Genomic DNA, 18,605 nt, shown 5'->3' with positions numbered 1-18,605 from the left:
TGCAATCCTGTTTTCAAAATATAATACATTGTATATATACGCCACATCTTCTTTATCCATTTATCAGTTGATGGTCATTTGGGCTGTTTCCGTAGTTTGACTGTTGTAGATAACTCTGCTATAAACCTTGGGGTGCATGTATCCTTTTGAATTAGTATTTTTGTATTCTTTGGGTAAATACCTAGTAGTGCAATTGCTAGATTGTAGGATAGTTCTATTTTCAAATTTTGAGGAACCTCCATACTGTTTTCCGTAGTGACTGCACCAGTTTGCATACCCACCAACAGTGCAAGAAGGAAAAAGTGAGAATGAGAGAGAGAGAGAGAGAAACAGAAACCGAAACCAAGACTCTTTGCTATAGAGAACAAACTGATGGTTACCAGTGGAGAGGCTTGGGTTAAATAGGTGATGGGTATTAAGGAGTGCCTTGTTATGAGCACCAGGTGTTGTATGAAAGTGTTGAATCACTGTATTCTACACCGAAACTAATATTACACTATATGTTAACTAACTGGAATTTAAATAAAAACTTAAAAAAAAACCAAAAAACAAAAGAAACAACAACAAAAATATAATAACAAAGCAACAGTAATCCAGACAGTGTGATATTGGCATAAAGATAGAAATACAGAGCAGTGGAACAAAATACAGAGCCCAGAAATAAGCCCTTGTGCATATGGTCAGATGTTATTCAACAAGGGTCCAAAAACATACAATGGGGAAAGGACAGTCTCTTCAACAAATCGTGTTGTAAAACTGGATATCTACATGCAAAAGAATGAAGTTGGAGTCTTGTCTTACATCATACATAAACCTAACTCAAAATGGATTAAAGACCTAAAAGTAAGATCTAAAACTATAAAACTCCAAAGAAAACTTAGGGGGAAAGCTTCAAGATTTGGATTTGTCAATGATTTCTTGGATATGACATCAAAAGCATAGGCAACAAAAGTAAAAAATAAAAGGGAACTACATCAAACTAAAAGAAAACTTCTGTGCATCAAAAGAAACAATCAACAGAGTAAAAAGGTAACCTATGGGATGGGAGAAAATATTTGCAAATCGTATATATGTAAGGGGTTAATGTGCAGAATGTATAATGAAATTCTACAACTCAACAACAATAAAACACAGAACCCAATTAAAAATGGGCAAAACACCTGAACAGATAATACTACAGAGAAGATAAACAAATGGTCAACAGCATATGAAATGATACTCAAGATCACTAAACATAAAAGAAAATAAAAATCACAATGAGATATCACCTCATGCCTGTTAGGATGACCACTATCAAAAGAATAGAAAATACCAAGTGTTGGCAAGGATGCAGATAAATTGGAACTCATGTGCACTCTTTTTGGGAATATAAAATGGTGCAGTCATTATAGAAAACAGTATGGAGGTTCCTGAAAAAATTAAAACGGAATTACCATATGATTCAAAACAATTGTATATGTCCAAACAATTGTGTATGTCCAAAACAATTGTATATGTCCAAAAAATTGTATATGTCCAAAACAATTCAAAGCAAGATCTCAAAGACACTTCCACACCCATGTTTATAGAAGTACTATTACAATAGCCAAGAGGTAGAAATAACTCAGATATCCACTGATACAGAAAATGTGGTATGTATCTACAGTGGAATGTTATATAGACTTTAAAGAGGAGGAAATCTTGACACATGCTACCACATGGATAAACCTTGACAACATTATGTTAAATGAAATACTCCAGTCATAAAAAAAGCAAAAACTGTGTTATTCTACTCATATGAAGTACCTAAAGTGGTCAAGCGTAGAAAAGATAGTGAAAAGATGGTTGCCAAGGCCTGTGGGAGGGGGATGGAAAATGAGTGTTTCATGGTTCTAGAATTTTAGTTTTGCAAGCTGAAAACATTTTAGAGATGTACAGCCAACAACCGAATAGACTTACCACTATTGAACTGTACACTTGAAATTATTAAAATAGGAAGTACGGTTATATGTTTTTTTTTATTACAAAAAGTATAATTTCTTACTTTAGCTTCCATCTGACTAAAACCAGTTGGGTACAAGGTGAATACACCGATGCCCACAGGTTAACTCTGTTGTAATCTTCTCATAATTTTAGTACTATGGAGAGGGCCACTAAAAATAAGTCAATGAATGCTAAAGCAAATTCTTGAATGAATTTGGGCATTGGAATGAATATGGGCATTAATAGATAAATGGTGAAAGGAGAACAGAAGATACTAAAATCTATGTAATTTAACATTTTCAACAAAAAATAATCCTGCCCTAGTATATTAAATATGTTTTCCCAATAATATGGAAGGCAAATTTAAAGAGAGGTCATACAAATATAAAAAATTATTCAACTCCTCTACACAAAACTGTTTAGTGATTGTTAGATGACCATGGATACCATTAAATCTTTATGGATACCTATATTGTCTGAATGTTACACAATGAACATGCATTAATTATAAAATAAACAAAGAATTATTTTAAAGTAAAATTTAAAAAGGAAAGGTGTTGTATACATTGCTTTTCCTGGCTTTAAAATCAGGCATATTTGGTTTATACCTTTCCATGACTATCCAGTTGACAAATGCAATGACTGAGCTGTTAGTCATGTAGAGGTGTCAGGAAAGACAAGATAACTCCCTGAAAGTATCAGAAGGGCAAAAGACATATCAACATTTTTAAAAAGAAAGTGTAGAAATGAACAGAAAAAGCAGTGGAAATGGTATTTTTTTCAACTCCATTTCTTGATGGAAAATTTATTGGAATTAATAATCGATCAAATTGCAAATGTTTAAAAATGCCTAGGGTAGTAGTAGTTTTGTAGAGAACAAATAATGTCAGACAAATTCAATTTATTTTGTGATGGAGTAAGTGATAAGGGAGAAACTGTACATTTAATAGATTGGGAATTGAGTCTTTGTGTCCCACATTACAATTGCTTCAAACTAGGTATGGTATTAGGTAGGTGCATGTACCCAAAGGGCAGTGATCAAAACTTCATTGTCAGGATCAGAAGATATAATGAATATTATTTCTTTGCAGTTGTCAGAGTTCTGTATGTAATAATTGTATAAGGGATTGAAAGCCTGAATAGAGAATGCTTTTTGGTTGAAAACGACAGGCACTTAAAATGACTTGCTGGAGTGGAATAGTGAGAATCTGATGTCCTCATTCTACATAGAAATTATAGACGTATTACATATAACTTTTTTTCAAACAGTACAGTTTATTCTAAGATAATTGTCTTCAGGGAAATTATAGTATATACCTGAAAAAAGTGATTGTAAATGACTCTGTGCAAACCATGCAGTATAGCATTCATTCAGCCACTATGTGGGTAAGCAATGTGATCTTACTTCAGAAAGATTTTTTAATAATTCCACATGAGCCAAATAAACGATATGCTAAAAGATTATCTTTGGGAATACTACAGGGATTTTATGTAATGTATGTGAAATAATTTTGGGAAAGATACTAATTACAAACAACAACAAAGAACAAAGCTCTTACATGCAATACAGTATTGCTTTTACCTCCAGAAGTAGTCAGATCTTTAAAAAATGTTTCAAAGCAATATAAATTAATAGGAATTGAGAATTTCCATACTTAACAAATATCACCACCTTTCCTTCACTCCAAAATTACAGAAACAAAATTTTCTTGTTCCATCTGACAAAACTTTAAAAAGCTGTCTTAATATCTTTATTTTATTTATCCTTTACCCCCACACATAAATATGCATGCACATATATATTCACTTTCTATTAGCAATGATCGCGCCTCGGATAAACCTCATTGGCTACGATACTGCCACTGCGCAAAGCTATATATTCACTTTCTAATTGCTCATTTTTCCCATCAAAATATAGATTCCATAAAGGCAGGGACATTTTCCTATTTTCTGCTTTCTGTTTTATCTGTGGTACCCACAATAGAGGTTTAAGAGTCTTTGTGGAATAAATTAATTTTAAAGAGAAAGAATAGATAAGTAATGTACATTTGCTCAAAAACATCCATTTTGGGAATATTCTCATAAGGCAAAATTAGTAATTCCTCTTAAACATATGGACAGATCATTTCATGTTGATGAATATGAATGATAGCATTTACAGATTTAATCCTTTAGAAGACTTTGCTATGTCCCCCTTTATAATTACCTTGAAGTTTTGTTAGAATATAAAATAATATGCTATTTATCATTACTATCCTATTATAGAGAATAGGAATAATTCTTAGTAAAAATAAAACATATAGCCTTAAAATATATTTTATTCTATTTATTGTCCTTAGGAAAGTTATGTTTGCTTAGATATTTTAAATAATTAAATGGCATATTCTTCCTCCCTTCCTTCTTCTTTGGTTGTAGATGTTAAAAATTAAGTTCATCGTTTGTTTCATGGCAGGCAGTCACATCTTCAATGATAACTTTTTAGTTAGATTTGACAAAGGTCATCTTAATATATGGTAGCATTCACGTAGCTGTTAACAAGGTGGTGTTTAGTCCTATCAAGATTCTTCAAAATCTTTTTTAAGAAGGCAAGTAATAAGAACAATCAGCATTATTTATGACTTCTCATTTCACTTACTATTTTTTTCTTGTGAATTTTTTTTCAGAAATTGAAAAATTTCAAGGTTCTGATGGAAAAAAAGAAGATGAAGAAAAGAAATATCTTGATGTCATCAGCAACAAAAACATAAAGCTCTCAGAAAGGGTATTGATTCCTGTCAAGCAATATCCAAAGGTACTACAGTATATGCTTACAAAGTATATGCTTTGTTCCCATAGAATTAAGTAAAAATGATAAAAATAAGACTTGATGTTTCATTCATTGCCTTTCATGAAATCAATATTTAAAACTTCATTATATTAGTATACACAAATATATGATACTGATAAAGAAGAAAGAGAAGTCTTTGAAAGTACACTGATGAAAACAGTTTTCAACTAAAGACTGTAGCACTTTTATTCTATGAATATGTAAAACATAATTAGATATTTTAATCATTCATTTAACATGTAAATGGTTCAACAATTTGTCCAAATATGCACGCTCACTTGATTATGTTTTGGTTCATGTTACAGTGCATATTCCTATTGTAATAAAGAGTAGAATTAATGAAACTAAATATACAGAATTAGCCAATCCACAGGAAATTATTATATGCAGGAAAGCAATCTAGTCTTTATTAGACACTTAGATTATAACCTGTAGTCTTCTGTAGTCAGGGTTCATTTATAAAAATAATTATGATACTGCTCTCTTGAGAGTAATTTTTCACTAGACATTTTCATATCATATGACATTTGTATCACCAGAATCATGATTATAAGATAGAGCATTCAGTGGCATGGTTTCATCACTTATATTCATAAATTCTAGTGGGTAAAAGGAGTTTCTTTTCTTTTCTTTTCCTTTCTTTTCTTTTCTTTTCTTTTCTTTTTTCTTTTCTTTTCTTTTCTTTTCTTTTCTTTTCTTTTCTTTTCTCTTTTTTAATAAATTACGTATCAAACAATGGAAACTCAGGTTAGGTGGTAATTTACTTTCTGAAGAGTGAATTGTAAACAATGACCGTGTAATTATCCTAATAGTAAAGATTACAGAAATAAGTGCTCTAGTTTACCAATTGTCTTCTAATATGATAAATTTTAATAAGTATAATTAAGTAGAATACTGTGTTTATAATTATTTCAAACAGGAATAAACTGCTGTAGCCCACCAAACCATAAAATTTAACTTTCAGGTGAGGTTTTTGGGCATACCAGTTTTTGGTTTTTGTGTTTTGTTTTTATTTTTGTTTTAGCTAGACTTACTCTATTACAGGAAAGGTGCGTTCAATAGATATATATTTTACACTTAAGTTTTATTAGATTTATTTCATAATCATGTTTTTATGAATATTAAATTGGGTTGCAAAATGTACATGAATATGTTTACTTAGTAATGAAATATGGTAGAAATATGGGTATTAAGAATGTGTCTTTTTTAAAGGAATTTGATTAATTAACCTATTTTGAAGTACAAGATCAGTTCTTTATATCATATATTTAACTATTATATAACTTGATCCTGTTTCTCAGAATAACACTTGTCTGTTCGCTGGGTATGGGAAAGCCAGTGACAGATTCAGTATCTCCTTCTCAATAAAACGTAGCTGTATATCTCTGACCAAATCAGGTTGGGAAGGTGTGAAAGGCTTTTCAAATTGTGGTGGTTCTTCAAATGGCAGTATGAGTGATTTTTTTTTAAAGTTTTTATTTATTTATTTTGAGAGACAGAGTGTGTGCGTGCATGTGTGAGCCAGTGGGGGAGGGTCAGAGAGAGAGGGAGAGGAAGAGAATCCCATGCAGGCTTCCTGCTGACAGTACTGAACCCGGTGTGGGGCTCCATCCCATGAACTGTGAGATCATGAACTGAGCCGAAATCAAGAGTCAGACCCTTAACCAACTGAACCATCCAGGAACCCCAGTATGAGTGATTTTATAGTGAATATTGCGATAGTCTATATTTGATGCATAATGGTAAATATTGAAACAAGAATACTGTATAGTGTCTAATTTTTGTGTGTGATTTAATTTCATGATTTATAGGAAGATAATCAAATAACAAAACTGCTTATTTGTATTGAAACAGACCATATCTCACCAGCAAATTCATGCATCTCCTAGAATTTTTAGAATCTCAAAATGTTTAAGCCGGAACTAATCTTCAAAATCACAGACTATACAAAACTTTTATCTTGCAGATGAGGTAATTGGGAAATTATGAATCAAAGACATATCTTTGTTGCAGATGGAGATACCTAGAGGTTGCTATTATTTTAGATTCTTCACTTTTTGTGAGTCATTGCATTTTTTTTTTTTTTATTTATTTTTGGGACAGAGAGAGACAGAGCATGAACGGGGGAGGGGCAGAGAGAGAGGGAGACACAGAATCGGAAACAGGCTCCAGGCTCCAAGCCATCAGCCCAGAGCCCGACGCGGGGCTCGAACTCACGGACCGCGAGATCGTGACCTGGCTGAAGTCGGACGCTTAACCGACTGCGCCACCCAGGCGCCCCAAGTCATTGCATTTTTAACTTGACTGATATGCTCACATTTTTTGTTGTTGTTTTGTTTATTTAGTTTTGAGAGAGAGAGAGAGCATGAGCAGGGGAGGGGCAGAGAGAGAGAGGGGGAAAGAGGATCCAAAGCAGGCTCTGTGCTGACAGCAGAGAGCCCATGTAGGGCTTGAACTCACAAACCTTAAGATCATGACCTGAACCAGTGGGACGCTCAACCACCTGAGCCACCACCTGAGCCCCTGCTCATTTTTGTGTTACTTGTTCATGTGAAAGGAATGGAAGAATGTGAAGAATGAGAGCTCCTAAAGTTAGTAGTTTTATGGAATACTATCAAATAACAACTTATGCCTTAGAAAACTTAGCATTTTTAATTGATGAATAGAATGCTAAACCACTTTAAATTATTTTTAAAGAGACGTGCATTTCATACACCCCGTTATCACAATGAGAGAACTCTTAAGAGCCCTTTTGCAGAAAAAGGTACTGAGAAACGGAACAGAATCATCTATCAAGTTGACCTACATTTGCTGTTGTTTGCTTTTATACTATAATAGATTAAAACCAACTTTTTGAAAACTGTGTTTGTTTCAAAAGTGGTGATTCTCTCCTGCTGAGTGATTATTGCCTACCTCTCACAAAAATATCAGTGGGGTTAAGATTACAGTCACTAGACTTGAGCCATATTTGATGTACATTTGGGGCTGTAAAATGTGTGGTGTGTGTGGTGTATAGTATGAACTGTTGAGCAGAACACAGTCATATTTATGGGTTTAAAGTTTAATCTTTTATAACAAAAAGTGATTTATCCCTGGGGGGGTACATTGGAGAAAGACCTACTTTTCATGACTTCTCTCAGGGCCATCTCTCCACTTGATGCCTGCTGTCTGTTTGAACTGGTAATTAGTGTATTGATGACACAGCCCTCTCCAACAAAGGGCATTAAACAACTATGGGAATTCTTGAGGAAATGGCCTTATCCTGACTTTAAGACATGACCTTTTTTGGATAGATTTTATTTCAATTAGTCTCCAGTTTCAAGTTGCTGACTTATTTGAGTAATACAAGGGATTGAAAGAAGTTTAAGATTTTGAATTATAGAAAATATAAGAATGCTGTTCAAACACATTAAGAATGATTTATCTAGCTCTAGTGCTTTATGTTTAATCACTTAATTTGCGAAAATATGTCACATTACCAAATTATTACAATGAACAGCTTTTCTTATTTGTTTTCAATATTTTTGTTTGTAACAAGATTAGCAAAGAGATAGGCTTTGCACATTGATTGTTTGCATTTATAGATGTTTCAGAATCAGTGCAATTATTTCTTGATAGTCAAGTCTTCAAGGAGGTAATATGTGGCAGTGTGTTTCTCTGTCATCTTAAGCAATTCATGCAGAAGGCCTGGAGAGATTCATGCAGAAAACTCACCGTCCTTAACATGAACTCTTTCTCCTTAAATCCACACACACTGTATTTCATAGTCCAATACGCATTTATTTTTTAAAATTTTAACATCTCCAACAGGTACGCATATTATAATCAGAATCGTTTTACAGTCTCTATCAGGAAAGCAGTGGTCATAACTCATTACTGTTGTCTGTGAACATTGCACACGTGAACTTGTCCGTGCCTTCTCATATCCAGTTGTTTATTGTGTTGAAAAAATGTGGATTGAGTTTTGGTTGCTGTTTAAAATGTCTTCAAAGATTGCAATATGATTTAGTATTCACTTGCCAAGCTATTACATGTGCAAGAAAAGAATAGAACCATAGCTTGGGCTATAAACTTTATATTAATGAAGGCAGTATTCATCCTTGGAAGAATGAGAAAAATGCCATGATTTCTTGGTTCTCAATAAGCAAGTTTCTTACAGGACTTAAGAAACAAAGATACATATAAGTGGCTAAGTCTGTATTCTGCTTTGTTACTGCTAGACATGCAAAAGGACCGTCTATCATAAGCGTAGACAAATTGAGAGCACGTGAGAGGATGGGAAGGCGGCCTCCACTTGTGGGGGATCTACTCCTTGCTTTTGCAACTACACCTGTTTGGCCACCTGGGCAATCCAACCTCTCAACGCCTTTTAAAAATATCTTTTGATGTTGCCTTCAGAATCCTCTGAAATGCATCAGACCTTTCCTTCAATTAAATTTGCCTCAAGGCTCACTTTTTAGTTCTCAACTTGAGCTACTGCCAACTTTTTAAAGCTGTAGATCACCAGGAGTGTAAATCGGCCCCAAATTTGGCCCCTTTTAAGATCAAACATGGCCACGTTCCCCAGTACTGCTTTTCAAATCAATTCCTTATGTAGATTAATGCAGAAAATTAAAGTTCCAAACTATGTTCAGAAGCACCACACCTGCCCTCTAGTTCCTCTTACTCTGCTCGGTCCCAGAGAGAGGGACTGCTTTTGTACCTGTCTGGAACCAGTCTCTGAAGCCTGGTGTGTCTTCTCACAGAACTTGTTTCTTTCTTTATACCCCAAACTACAAAAACCCAAATCCAAATTCTTGATGAGTGTTATTTTTTCTAACTTTATAAGTAATCATCAGATCACTTAAGAATAAGTAGTAGAGACCCAGGGTTACTAACTGTGGAAGCTAGGACCGTATTTCAAAGCCAGTATCACCACCTACGATCTTGGAAACACCTCTCTATTTTTCTAAGCAATGTGGTTTTCTAAAAGCCATTCAGAAGCTTACATCCTAAACCTGTTTTATCTTTACCAGACAGAGACTACTGCATAGTGTTGCTTTTTGCTTTTCTAAAGGAAAGGGAAGAGAGGATTGATCGAGCTTTGTGATTTCAATTTCACTCGTATCAGTTTCCTAGTCTCTCACCTGTGAATGTAAATCTCAATTGGAAAATAACATGACGCTCAGATTCACATTTTCTATAAGAAAAAAAAAAATTCCAAAATGCTATGGACTGCATTCTCTGTAGTAGAATGGCCTGTGAAATAACTCTGTTTTCTAACAAAATTTAGAAATTTGCAGTGATGTTATGTCTTGTCCTTGTCTTTTCCAATGACCTTTTAACTGATGCCTATCCTGTGTATGTATGTATGTGTTTTTTAAAGTTTATGTATTTTTGGGCACCTGGATAGCTCAGTCGGTTAAGCTCAGTCTGACTTCGGCTCAGGTCTATGAGTTCATGCCCTCCATCGGGCTCTGTGATGACAGCTCAGAGCCTGGAGCCTGCTTCGGATTCTGTGTCTCCCTCTCTCACTTCTCCTCCCCCTCTCACACTCTGTCTCTGTCTCTGTGTCTCTCTCAAAAATAAATAAACATTGAAAAAACCCCGAAATTTATTTATTTTGAGAGAGAGCAAGTGGGGGAGGGGCAGAGAGAGAGGGAGAGAGAGAATCCCAGGCAGGCTCTGCACTGTCATCATGGAGCTTGATGTGGGTTTTGAACTCATGGACCGTGAGATCATGACCTGAGTTGAATCAAGAGTTGGACACTTAACCGACTGAGCCACCCAGGCACCCCTTTCCCATGTGTTTAAATATTATTTTCTATTTAGTACTTAAAATATTTTTTGTCTCTGTGCAACACCTGTGTCTTCCTAATCCTGAATTATGTGCTTCTCATCACATCCTTTTTTTTTTTTTTTTTTTTTTTTTCAACGTTTTTTATTTATTTTTGGGAGAGAGAGACAGAGCATGAACGGGGGAGGGACAGAGAGAGAGGGAGACACAGAATCGGAAACAGGCTCCAGGCTCTGAGCCATCAGCCCAGAGCCTGACGCGGGGCTCGAACTCACGGACCGCGAGATCGTGACCTGGCTGAAGTCGGACCCTTAACCGACTGCGCCACCCAGGCGCCCCTCATCACATCCTTTTTTTATGGGCTCAGCACAACCTCACAAAATTTGTCCTTGAAATAATCTTTCTTTACTATATCTAGATCTCTTAGAGAATAGTAAGTCTGTTTTAATTTCTTGTTTCCTCTCTGCCAGGTTATTTTACATTTACCTTCAAATGGAAAACTGAAAACTACTTCAAAAGGATCATTAAAATGCAAGTGCCTTTTGAAATGTGTCCAAACCTGTATCTCAACTCAAGAGTTCCTTGAGGGTGAAAAGATCATCCACCTCATATTCCCTTCTGTAATCTTGCCATCCTTCATTTGCTTATTTGTTCATTTATTTAAGTCAGTGAGCCTTGAGTAAGTTTCTTTGCACCCATTAGAATACAGATGGTTTTTCTGTCATTTCTTCTGTTGTTGCAGTAGATGTGGCCTCTTACGTAGATAGATCTTTAAGAGACTAGAGAAGAAAGACAACTTAAAATTAAGAGACAGTACATTACCAATCAAGTGGATTCCTATATTATTACTGACCTTGAAGGACTTATTGACATATGGAAGCAAGTGAATTTGATATAAATTCAAGCACTGCATATATTAAGACTGGCAGAAAAGCACACTTTCTTTGGAAAGGATACAGGAATTAAAAATTAACAACCAAACATCTAGATAAGGGATTACTGTTACTTGTAATACTAAGTTAGAACCTGACTATAACCAAATTTTGAAAGAAATTTAGATTGATGTAGAAAAATTGTGACTTTTTTTGGCTTTTTCAGATTTAAGTGATTGGTAAATTTATGTAACACATTTAAATGTCTACCATGTTATAAGAAGTGTTCTTAAAAATATATAGCTTTCACAAGGATATCAGAAAAAATAAAATGTTCTAAGAATTCAGTTATGAATATCAATGCAAGAGCTTTAAATTATTACCAAATGTTGTGTACCTGTGTTCATATCATCATTATTCACAATAGCCAGAAAGTAGAAATAACCCAAATATCCTCAACAGATAAATCAAAAAACAAATGTGTATATATATATATATATATATATATATGTGTGTGTGTGTGTGTATGTGTATATAAATATACATACATAACAATATTATTCAGCCTTAAACAGCAATGAAATTGAGCTACATGTTACAAATGGATGAACATTGACAGCATGTTAAGTAAAATAAGTCAGACACAAAATTACAAATATTGTATAATTCCACTTATATGAGGTACTCAGAACTGGCAAATTCAGACACAGAAAGTGAAATAGCGGTTACCAGGGGCTGTAAAGAGGTAAAATGGAGAGTTATTGTTTAATAGATATAAAATTTGTCTTTAGGATGATGAAAAGTTCTGGAAATGGATGTGGTGATGATTGCACAACATCATGAATGTACTTAGAGTCACTGAATTGCACATTTAAAAATAGGTTAAACTAGGTCACCTCAGTAGCTCAGTGAGTAAGCCTCTGACTCTTGATTTTGACTCAGGTCGTGAGTCGGGGTCTACACTGACAGGGCAGAACCTGCTGGGATTCTCTCTCCCTCTCTCTGCTTCTCCCCAACTTGTGCATACCTCTGCTGTCTGCCTTTCAAAATAAATAAACTTAAAAAATAATTAAAATAGTAAATTTTATATCTATTTTATCACAATAAAAATGATGTTATAAAAATACTAGCAAATGCATTTAAGTGGCACATTACAAGCAAAATAAATTACACCCAAATGTGTTTTATTTCAGGGATGCAAGACTGGTTTAGTACTGAAACATACTTTTAAAAATTTACTGAATTTTAGCATCAATCATTTGATAACATAGATTTCCCATTCCTTGTGAAATAAACATAGACATATATTCTATAATGTATGTATAATGTGTAATCAGAGTGAAGAAATCCTTTCTCAATAAATGTTGGAAAAATAACTAGTGAGGCATTTAGGGGCAAGGGAAAAGTAAGACTAAATCCTTAACTCATCTCTTACACCAACATAAATCTCAACTGGCCTAAGATTAAATGCAGTAAAAAAAAGTAGAATATATTATGGGAAATTTATTTCCTAACATTTAATTGAGGTAAAGCTTTTCAAAGAGAAATGGAAAATACTAAAGCCATAAGTGAACAATTAAAATATTTTGTAACATAAAACTGAAACAGGCAAAAATATTCTGTATATGTTCTGTACAGGCAAAAATGTAATGATGATTACCAGAATTAAAGGTCACAATAAAATGCCGAACTGGTATGACTATTTGAGAAATATTTGAAACACATAACAGAAAGTGCATTTTCTTTATATGTAAGGGGCTCAATTTTTCTAATTAGACAAGAAATTAATGATACTGACACATGTACTATTTAAAGCAAATAGAAAAAAGTCCTGAACCTTACTTATTAGAAAAATCAAGTCAGATGAATTTGAAATGCCTGTTTTCTATCAGACTGACTAAGAAGTTTGATTATAACCAAAAGTAATATTAGGGTATGGGGAAAAATACACTCCATAACCTGTTGCTCAGAGCATTGAGATTTGGGGGAGCAATTTTGCAAAGTCAATGAAAATCACAAAGGCACAGACTTTTGGAAACAGTTGGATATCTAACAATTTATTTAAGAATTATATATTTACACACATATGTAATGTTAAGTGAAAGCATAAAATATTATAGTTTGTTCCTCTTGAGTATAGAAAGAATCCATTTATGTTTATATATATACATACATGTTTAAATATATATATAGTATATGTATAAGATGATAGATTATAAGTAGAAGGAAGAAGGCCCTTTTTTTATTGTAGGCTCTTTGTGCTGTTTGAATTAGTTACTATTAACATGTTATCTTCCTAATAATAAAGGTATGTTAAAATAGTTTGGGTGCCTGGGTGGCTTAGTAGGTTAAGTCTCCAACTTCGGCTCAGGTCATGATCTCATGGTTCATGGGTTCAAGACCCATATCAGGCTCGGTGCTGACAGCTCGGAGCCTGGAGCCTGCTTCTGACTCTGTGTCTCCCTCTCTCTCTGCCCCTCCCCCATTTCACTCTCATTTTTTCTCTCTCTCTCTCTGTCTCTGTCTCTGTCTCTCTCTCTCTCTCAAAAATAAACAAAAAAATTAAAAATTTTTGGGCTAATGAAAAATTTAAAATAGAAACAATGCTGTTTAGAATTTTTTCCTAGAATAGAGGAACAAATAAGAAAAAATAAGGATTATTGATGTTTTTTATAAATCAGACACTTTATTTTGTAGTTTACGTATATATTAACTCATTTCATTTTCACAAAAAAATCTAATAATTCCTTCCTTCCTATTTTATGGATAAGGAAACTGAGTCTCAGAGGGGCTCATTTGCCAAAATCACATTTTTAGGAAATTACCAATTCAGGATTTATATCCAGCCACTCTAATTTCAGAGCTTCTTGTCTTTACCTCCTTGGAATATGTGTTTCAATTATTATAATGTAAGTAAACGACATCGTAAAACATACAGTAGAAAAGTTGACTCCAAACATGACTCCTCAAAATTTATTATGAACTTCAAAACCAAATAAAACTGTCTTAATGAAGACACCATACACTTCTTTTTCTGGTTTATCAGTAAGTATATTGCTTAAATGAAGAGTGTATTCTAAAACTCAATGTTAGAGGAACAGCTAACTTTAGAACATCAAAATAACCCTTAAATCTGGGACCTCCCACTTAAAGAATTAAGGTTTTTGTCAGAACCCAGGGTGTATCAAACACTGAACAAAGCACAGTGAACTGTTTCATTCCTTCAAGAATACTGTGAGAGTTCTGAAGAAGAGACTAAGGTTTAAAAATATTTAAGGAGCTTTCCTAAAGCCAGACGATTTAGTAGTAGTGTTAACATTGAAATTCAGGTATGTTTGTACCAAAGCGTCTCTTTGCATTGAAGCGTAGTTATGATTCATTTTCTTTTTCTGTCAAGAGGCAATGAGACAACTCTGGACACAGATTGCTTAGATTGCAAAGACCCACAGATGGAAAAGCAGATGTATTTCTCCTCTGGTGTTAAGTGAGGCAGAAATAATAGACTCATTAGTTGGAGTGTATCTCATAGGTCGTATGGTCTAATCTTCTACCCAATTAGGAATCATTTCCAGAATATCTCTGATACTCATCAGCCTGTCTATGAATACCTCCAGTGATTAGAAACAAAGTTCACTGTATTATAAAACAGCTGGATCTAATAATGAATAGATGTTGCTTTCGAATTTTTTTCTCATTGAAATACATCTTTATCCTTATAAGTTGCTATTGGTCCTAGTTCTGCCTTTTGCATCACTGAAAAACTGACTTGACACACTTGAACCATGGTCTTAATTGAAGTATCATTGATACATTGTCTTCATTTGGCTTCTAAACACCACAATTTATTTTTATCTCCTGTTAAAAACTGGTTCTATTTCTCAGCCTCCTCTTCTGGTTTCTCCTCTTACACAACTTAATGTTGGAGTTTCCTGGGGATTATCCACAGTGCTCTTCTCTATGTACATTCACACTTCCTTCATCATCCCACCTGTGACATGGCTTTATAGACCATATAAACTAATGATCCAGTCAAGACCTCTCTGCAAGAGTTAGATATGGAGGGACCTACTTGACCTCACCACATGGAGGTCTAAACATGTCATATTCAATTGATATTCCTCTCACCCCACGTGTCTGTCTCACTGGTTGGCAATACCATCCTTTTATTTGGTCAAATCAGGATTTGTGGACTCTTCCTTGACTCCTTTCTTTCTCCCACATATGAGAGAAACAACTTGCCAGGCAAATATGTGGTAGTCTTATCTTCAAAATACATCAAGGCTCAAATAGCTCTCACCACCTCCACTGTTAACTACATTGGCCTAAGCCATCACCTTCTCTTACCTGGATTAATCTGATGGCCTCTTAACCTCTTTGCTTCTACAAGTGCCTTCATCTGTCACTATGCAAGTAATCACAGTCCGTTTACCCTTCTCTAGTTTTCTTTTTTTTTTCCGTAGCAAGTATCACCTTCTAACGTACTTTGTGATTTACTTCTTTGTTATTTTTATGGTTTCTCCACACTAGTATGTAAACTGCAAAATGTCAAGTCTCCATCTCTTTCTGGATCAATCATGTATCCCAATCACATAGAACAATGCCTAGCACATGGTTAGATGGTTTATAAATAATTGCTGAATGAATGAATGTAGAAGAACTACATAGTTTCTTTTCTAAGACACTCTTGATGGAGGAAAAACAGTTACTATAGAACAGACTCAGAGCAAGGATTTCCCTATTCTCACCTATTGCCTCTTACAGAATTTTCAGGGGACCTATCATACTTGTAGCAGTGACATCACAGATTTCCAAAAGAAACCCCAGTGTTGCTGTCTTCACCAAAATCCCAGTGCTGCTGTAATCTTTCCAGACAACCCAAGTACAAGAAGAAAGCAATTACAGTGAAAATTTTACTCAATTCTAATGCCCAGATAATCGGTTACTTTACTTAACCAAATTTTCTAATTAAAATGAAGTTAAAGGTTAACTCAAATTACTTTCAAGTCATTTTTGAATATGTTATAATTTTATTATTTAATTATCCATTTTTAGTAAGTGCAGTATATTGAACATCATTTGACCTTTTACAAAAGAGCCTATGAGGCCCCCACTTCATAATTCTGAATATTAATTCCAGTTCATTCATTCAGGAGATATTTATTGGATCTGTGTGGCAGTCACTTGGTATTTGACTTATAAATGTGAAAATTAAAAAGATGTTTTCTTGAGTCTCAAGACGTCCTATAGTAGATTTAAACAATTGTCCTAATATGGCTTTGTTCTGGGGTGGATCCTGAAGCTTTGGAATTGTGTTAGTTTAAATAAAAGCCTGAAGTCAGATTGTCTTTAACAATTTCTTTTAAACGTAAGAGACCGAGGCATTAAAAGTTGGCAAAAATATAGGAAAAGTAGGCCATTGTTTGAAAAAACAAAGCAGATGAGAAAAAAATGGAGAGGGTATTATTTGGGATATAGAGCTGAGAGGAGCAGAGGGATAAGATCAGGGGAATGTTTATTTTACTGTCAAGTTCTCTCAAAGAGAAATTTTAATTTATATGGAGGTTTTTGCAACCTGCTAACTTTTAGTTCTGGTCTCTTCTCTGTTTTTGGAAAGAAATCTGTAAGAATATATTAAGATGTAGAGTTTTTGAGAAGCTAAAGAGAGCTGTGAAGAGACAGTATAATATACAGGGAAAATAATAGAAATTTGGACCAGATAGACCTAATTAGGTGTGAGTCACAGCTCCCCCTTCATTCAGCTGTGACAGTGGAAAGTTCCATAAACACCTTCGTCCTCAGCATTTTTCAGCTGCAACATGAGTATAATGATATGCCATGAAGTTTCATCTGGGATGAGAATATATGCATATACTTGGCAAGTATCGGCATACAGTGTAAGCTTGCACAAGTACAATCCCTAAGTATAGTGATTTTTCCCACTTAATAACACTCTTTTTGGTGGGGAAGCACCTTACTCTGTGCCAGGTTCTGTGTATGTGTGATAGAACAGATAATTGGAATTATTTCCCTAAGAGGTCTATAATATCCTGAAAGGGAGACATTAAGAAATTAATAAAAATAGAGATAAAGTAAATGAAAGAGGAAAATGATTAAATTGGTGATAATAAAAGTTTTTATTTGTTGACTATTTACTATGTATCAAACAATTTTATCTGTGATTTATAGTATTACCTGATTTATTCCACTTAATATCTCTGTGGAATCTGTACTATATAGAGAAAGAAATTGAGGCATAGATAATCAAATTGTTCAAAGTCATATAGACATTTAATAATTAAATAAGAGTGAAGAAAAGGTAACTTACACATAAATATTATCTTGAATATCTACAATGTTTATTTACAAACTAAATTTCATCCTTATTTATTTAAATACAGCTATAAAACATTTCTCACATACAGTCTCTACCTCCTTGTTCAAATGTTTGGAATTGAAAATTGAAGTTTGTGAATGGTCATAAATTGTCATTATTCATTAAATTGAATATTGTGCATATAATATTAAATTATGAAGTGAAGTTGATATAAACTGTTGCTATTACTGAATTTTACATATTAATTCTTTGACTCATAGTTATATACCACTTTGTATAAAAACATGAGTACATACTCTGACAGTGTATTTTGTTTACTTCCTATATTCCTATCTGAAGGTATATCCTTAGAGACAGAAATTGATGCTGCTGCTAGTTTATTTTTAATTACATATGCCAACTAAAGGAGAGTGAAATGTTCTGTGTCTCATTTAGTTGGAAATCTTTAAGGGAGTTCCAAAACTAAACAACAAATATTGAAGCTTCACAAAATTTTTCATTATCATTTGTGCCAATTGTAACTTTGTTTCATTTATATGATAGCCTGTGTAATGTGAAATTGGAAGGCATAACCCATGGGCTTAGCTTACATCATTTTTATTTTCTTCTTTTAGAGTAAGGTATTATATTTAGCCTAATGGAAAAATTATTCATTTTATGGTGTCATAAAAAGCTACAAGTTTAACTTTTTGGAGAAAAAGTAATAACAGTTTTTTTGTTTTATGATTTCAGTGATGGAATCTAACAAAATGCTTAGGAGAGTATTTCCCTTTCTGTACTCTTATTTATTGGAATTCAAATAGAATGCTCACATTAGGTCCAAAATAGAATTTA

General features: G+C 33.9%; 1 protein-coding gene and 1 non-coding gene across 13 annotated transcripts in view; one reads left to right on the top strand and one right to left on the bottom strand.

Annotated features, from left to right (window-relative positions):
* KHDRBS2 (KH RNA binding domain containing, signal transduction associated 2) overlaps nucleotides 1–18,605 on the top strand; it is a 593,528-nt gene that overhangs the window by 99,720 nt on the left and 475,203 nt on the right. For all 12 annotated transcript variants that reach the window (XR_009263055.1, XR_009263054.1, XR_009263053.1 and 9 more), the window contains exon 2: nucleotides 4,626–4,753. Coding sequence is in view for 9 of the 12 variants with exons in the window: in XM_058734346.1 (XP_058590329.1) it covers nucleotides 4,626–4,753 (128 nt within the window). In the remaining 3 variants the exon portion in view is untranslated. The remainder of the gene's footprint in view (nucleotides 1–4,625; nucleotides 4,754–18,605) is intronic.
* On the bottom strand, nucleotides 3,689–3,836 carry LOC131515650 (U4 spliceosomal RNA). Its single transcript, XR_009263691.1, has one exon. It is a non-coding gene; the product is annotated as a U4 spliceosomal RNA (small nuclear RNA).

Source organism: Neofelis nebulosa, chromosome 6 (assembly GCF_028018385.1).
Source record: "Neofelis nebulosa isolate mNeoNeb1 chromosome 6, mNeoNeb1.pri, whole genome shotgun sequence".
In the NCBI taxonomy this organism is placed as follows: Eukaryota; Metazoa; Chordata; class Mammalia; order Carnivora; family Felidae; genus Neofelis; species Neofelis nebulosa.
Note: the sequence above shows the minus strand (reverse complement) of the source record. Positions and strands in the feature narration are given on the sequence as shown.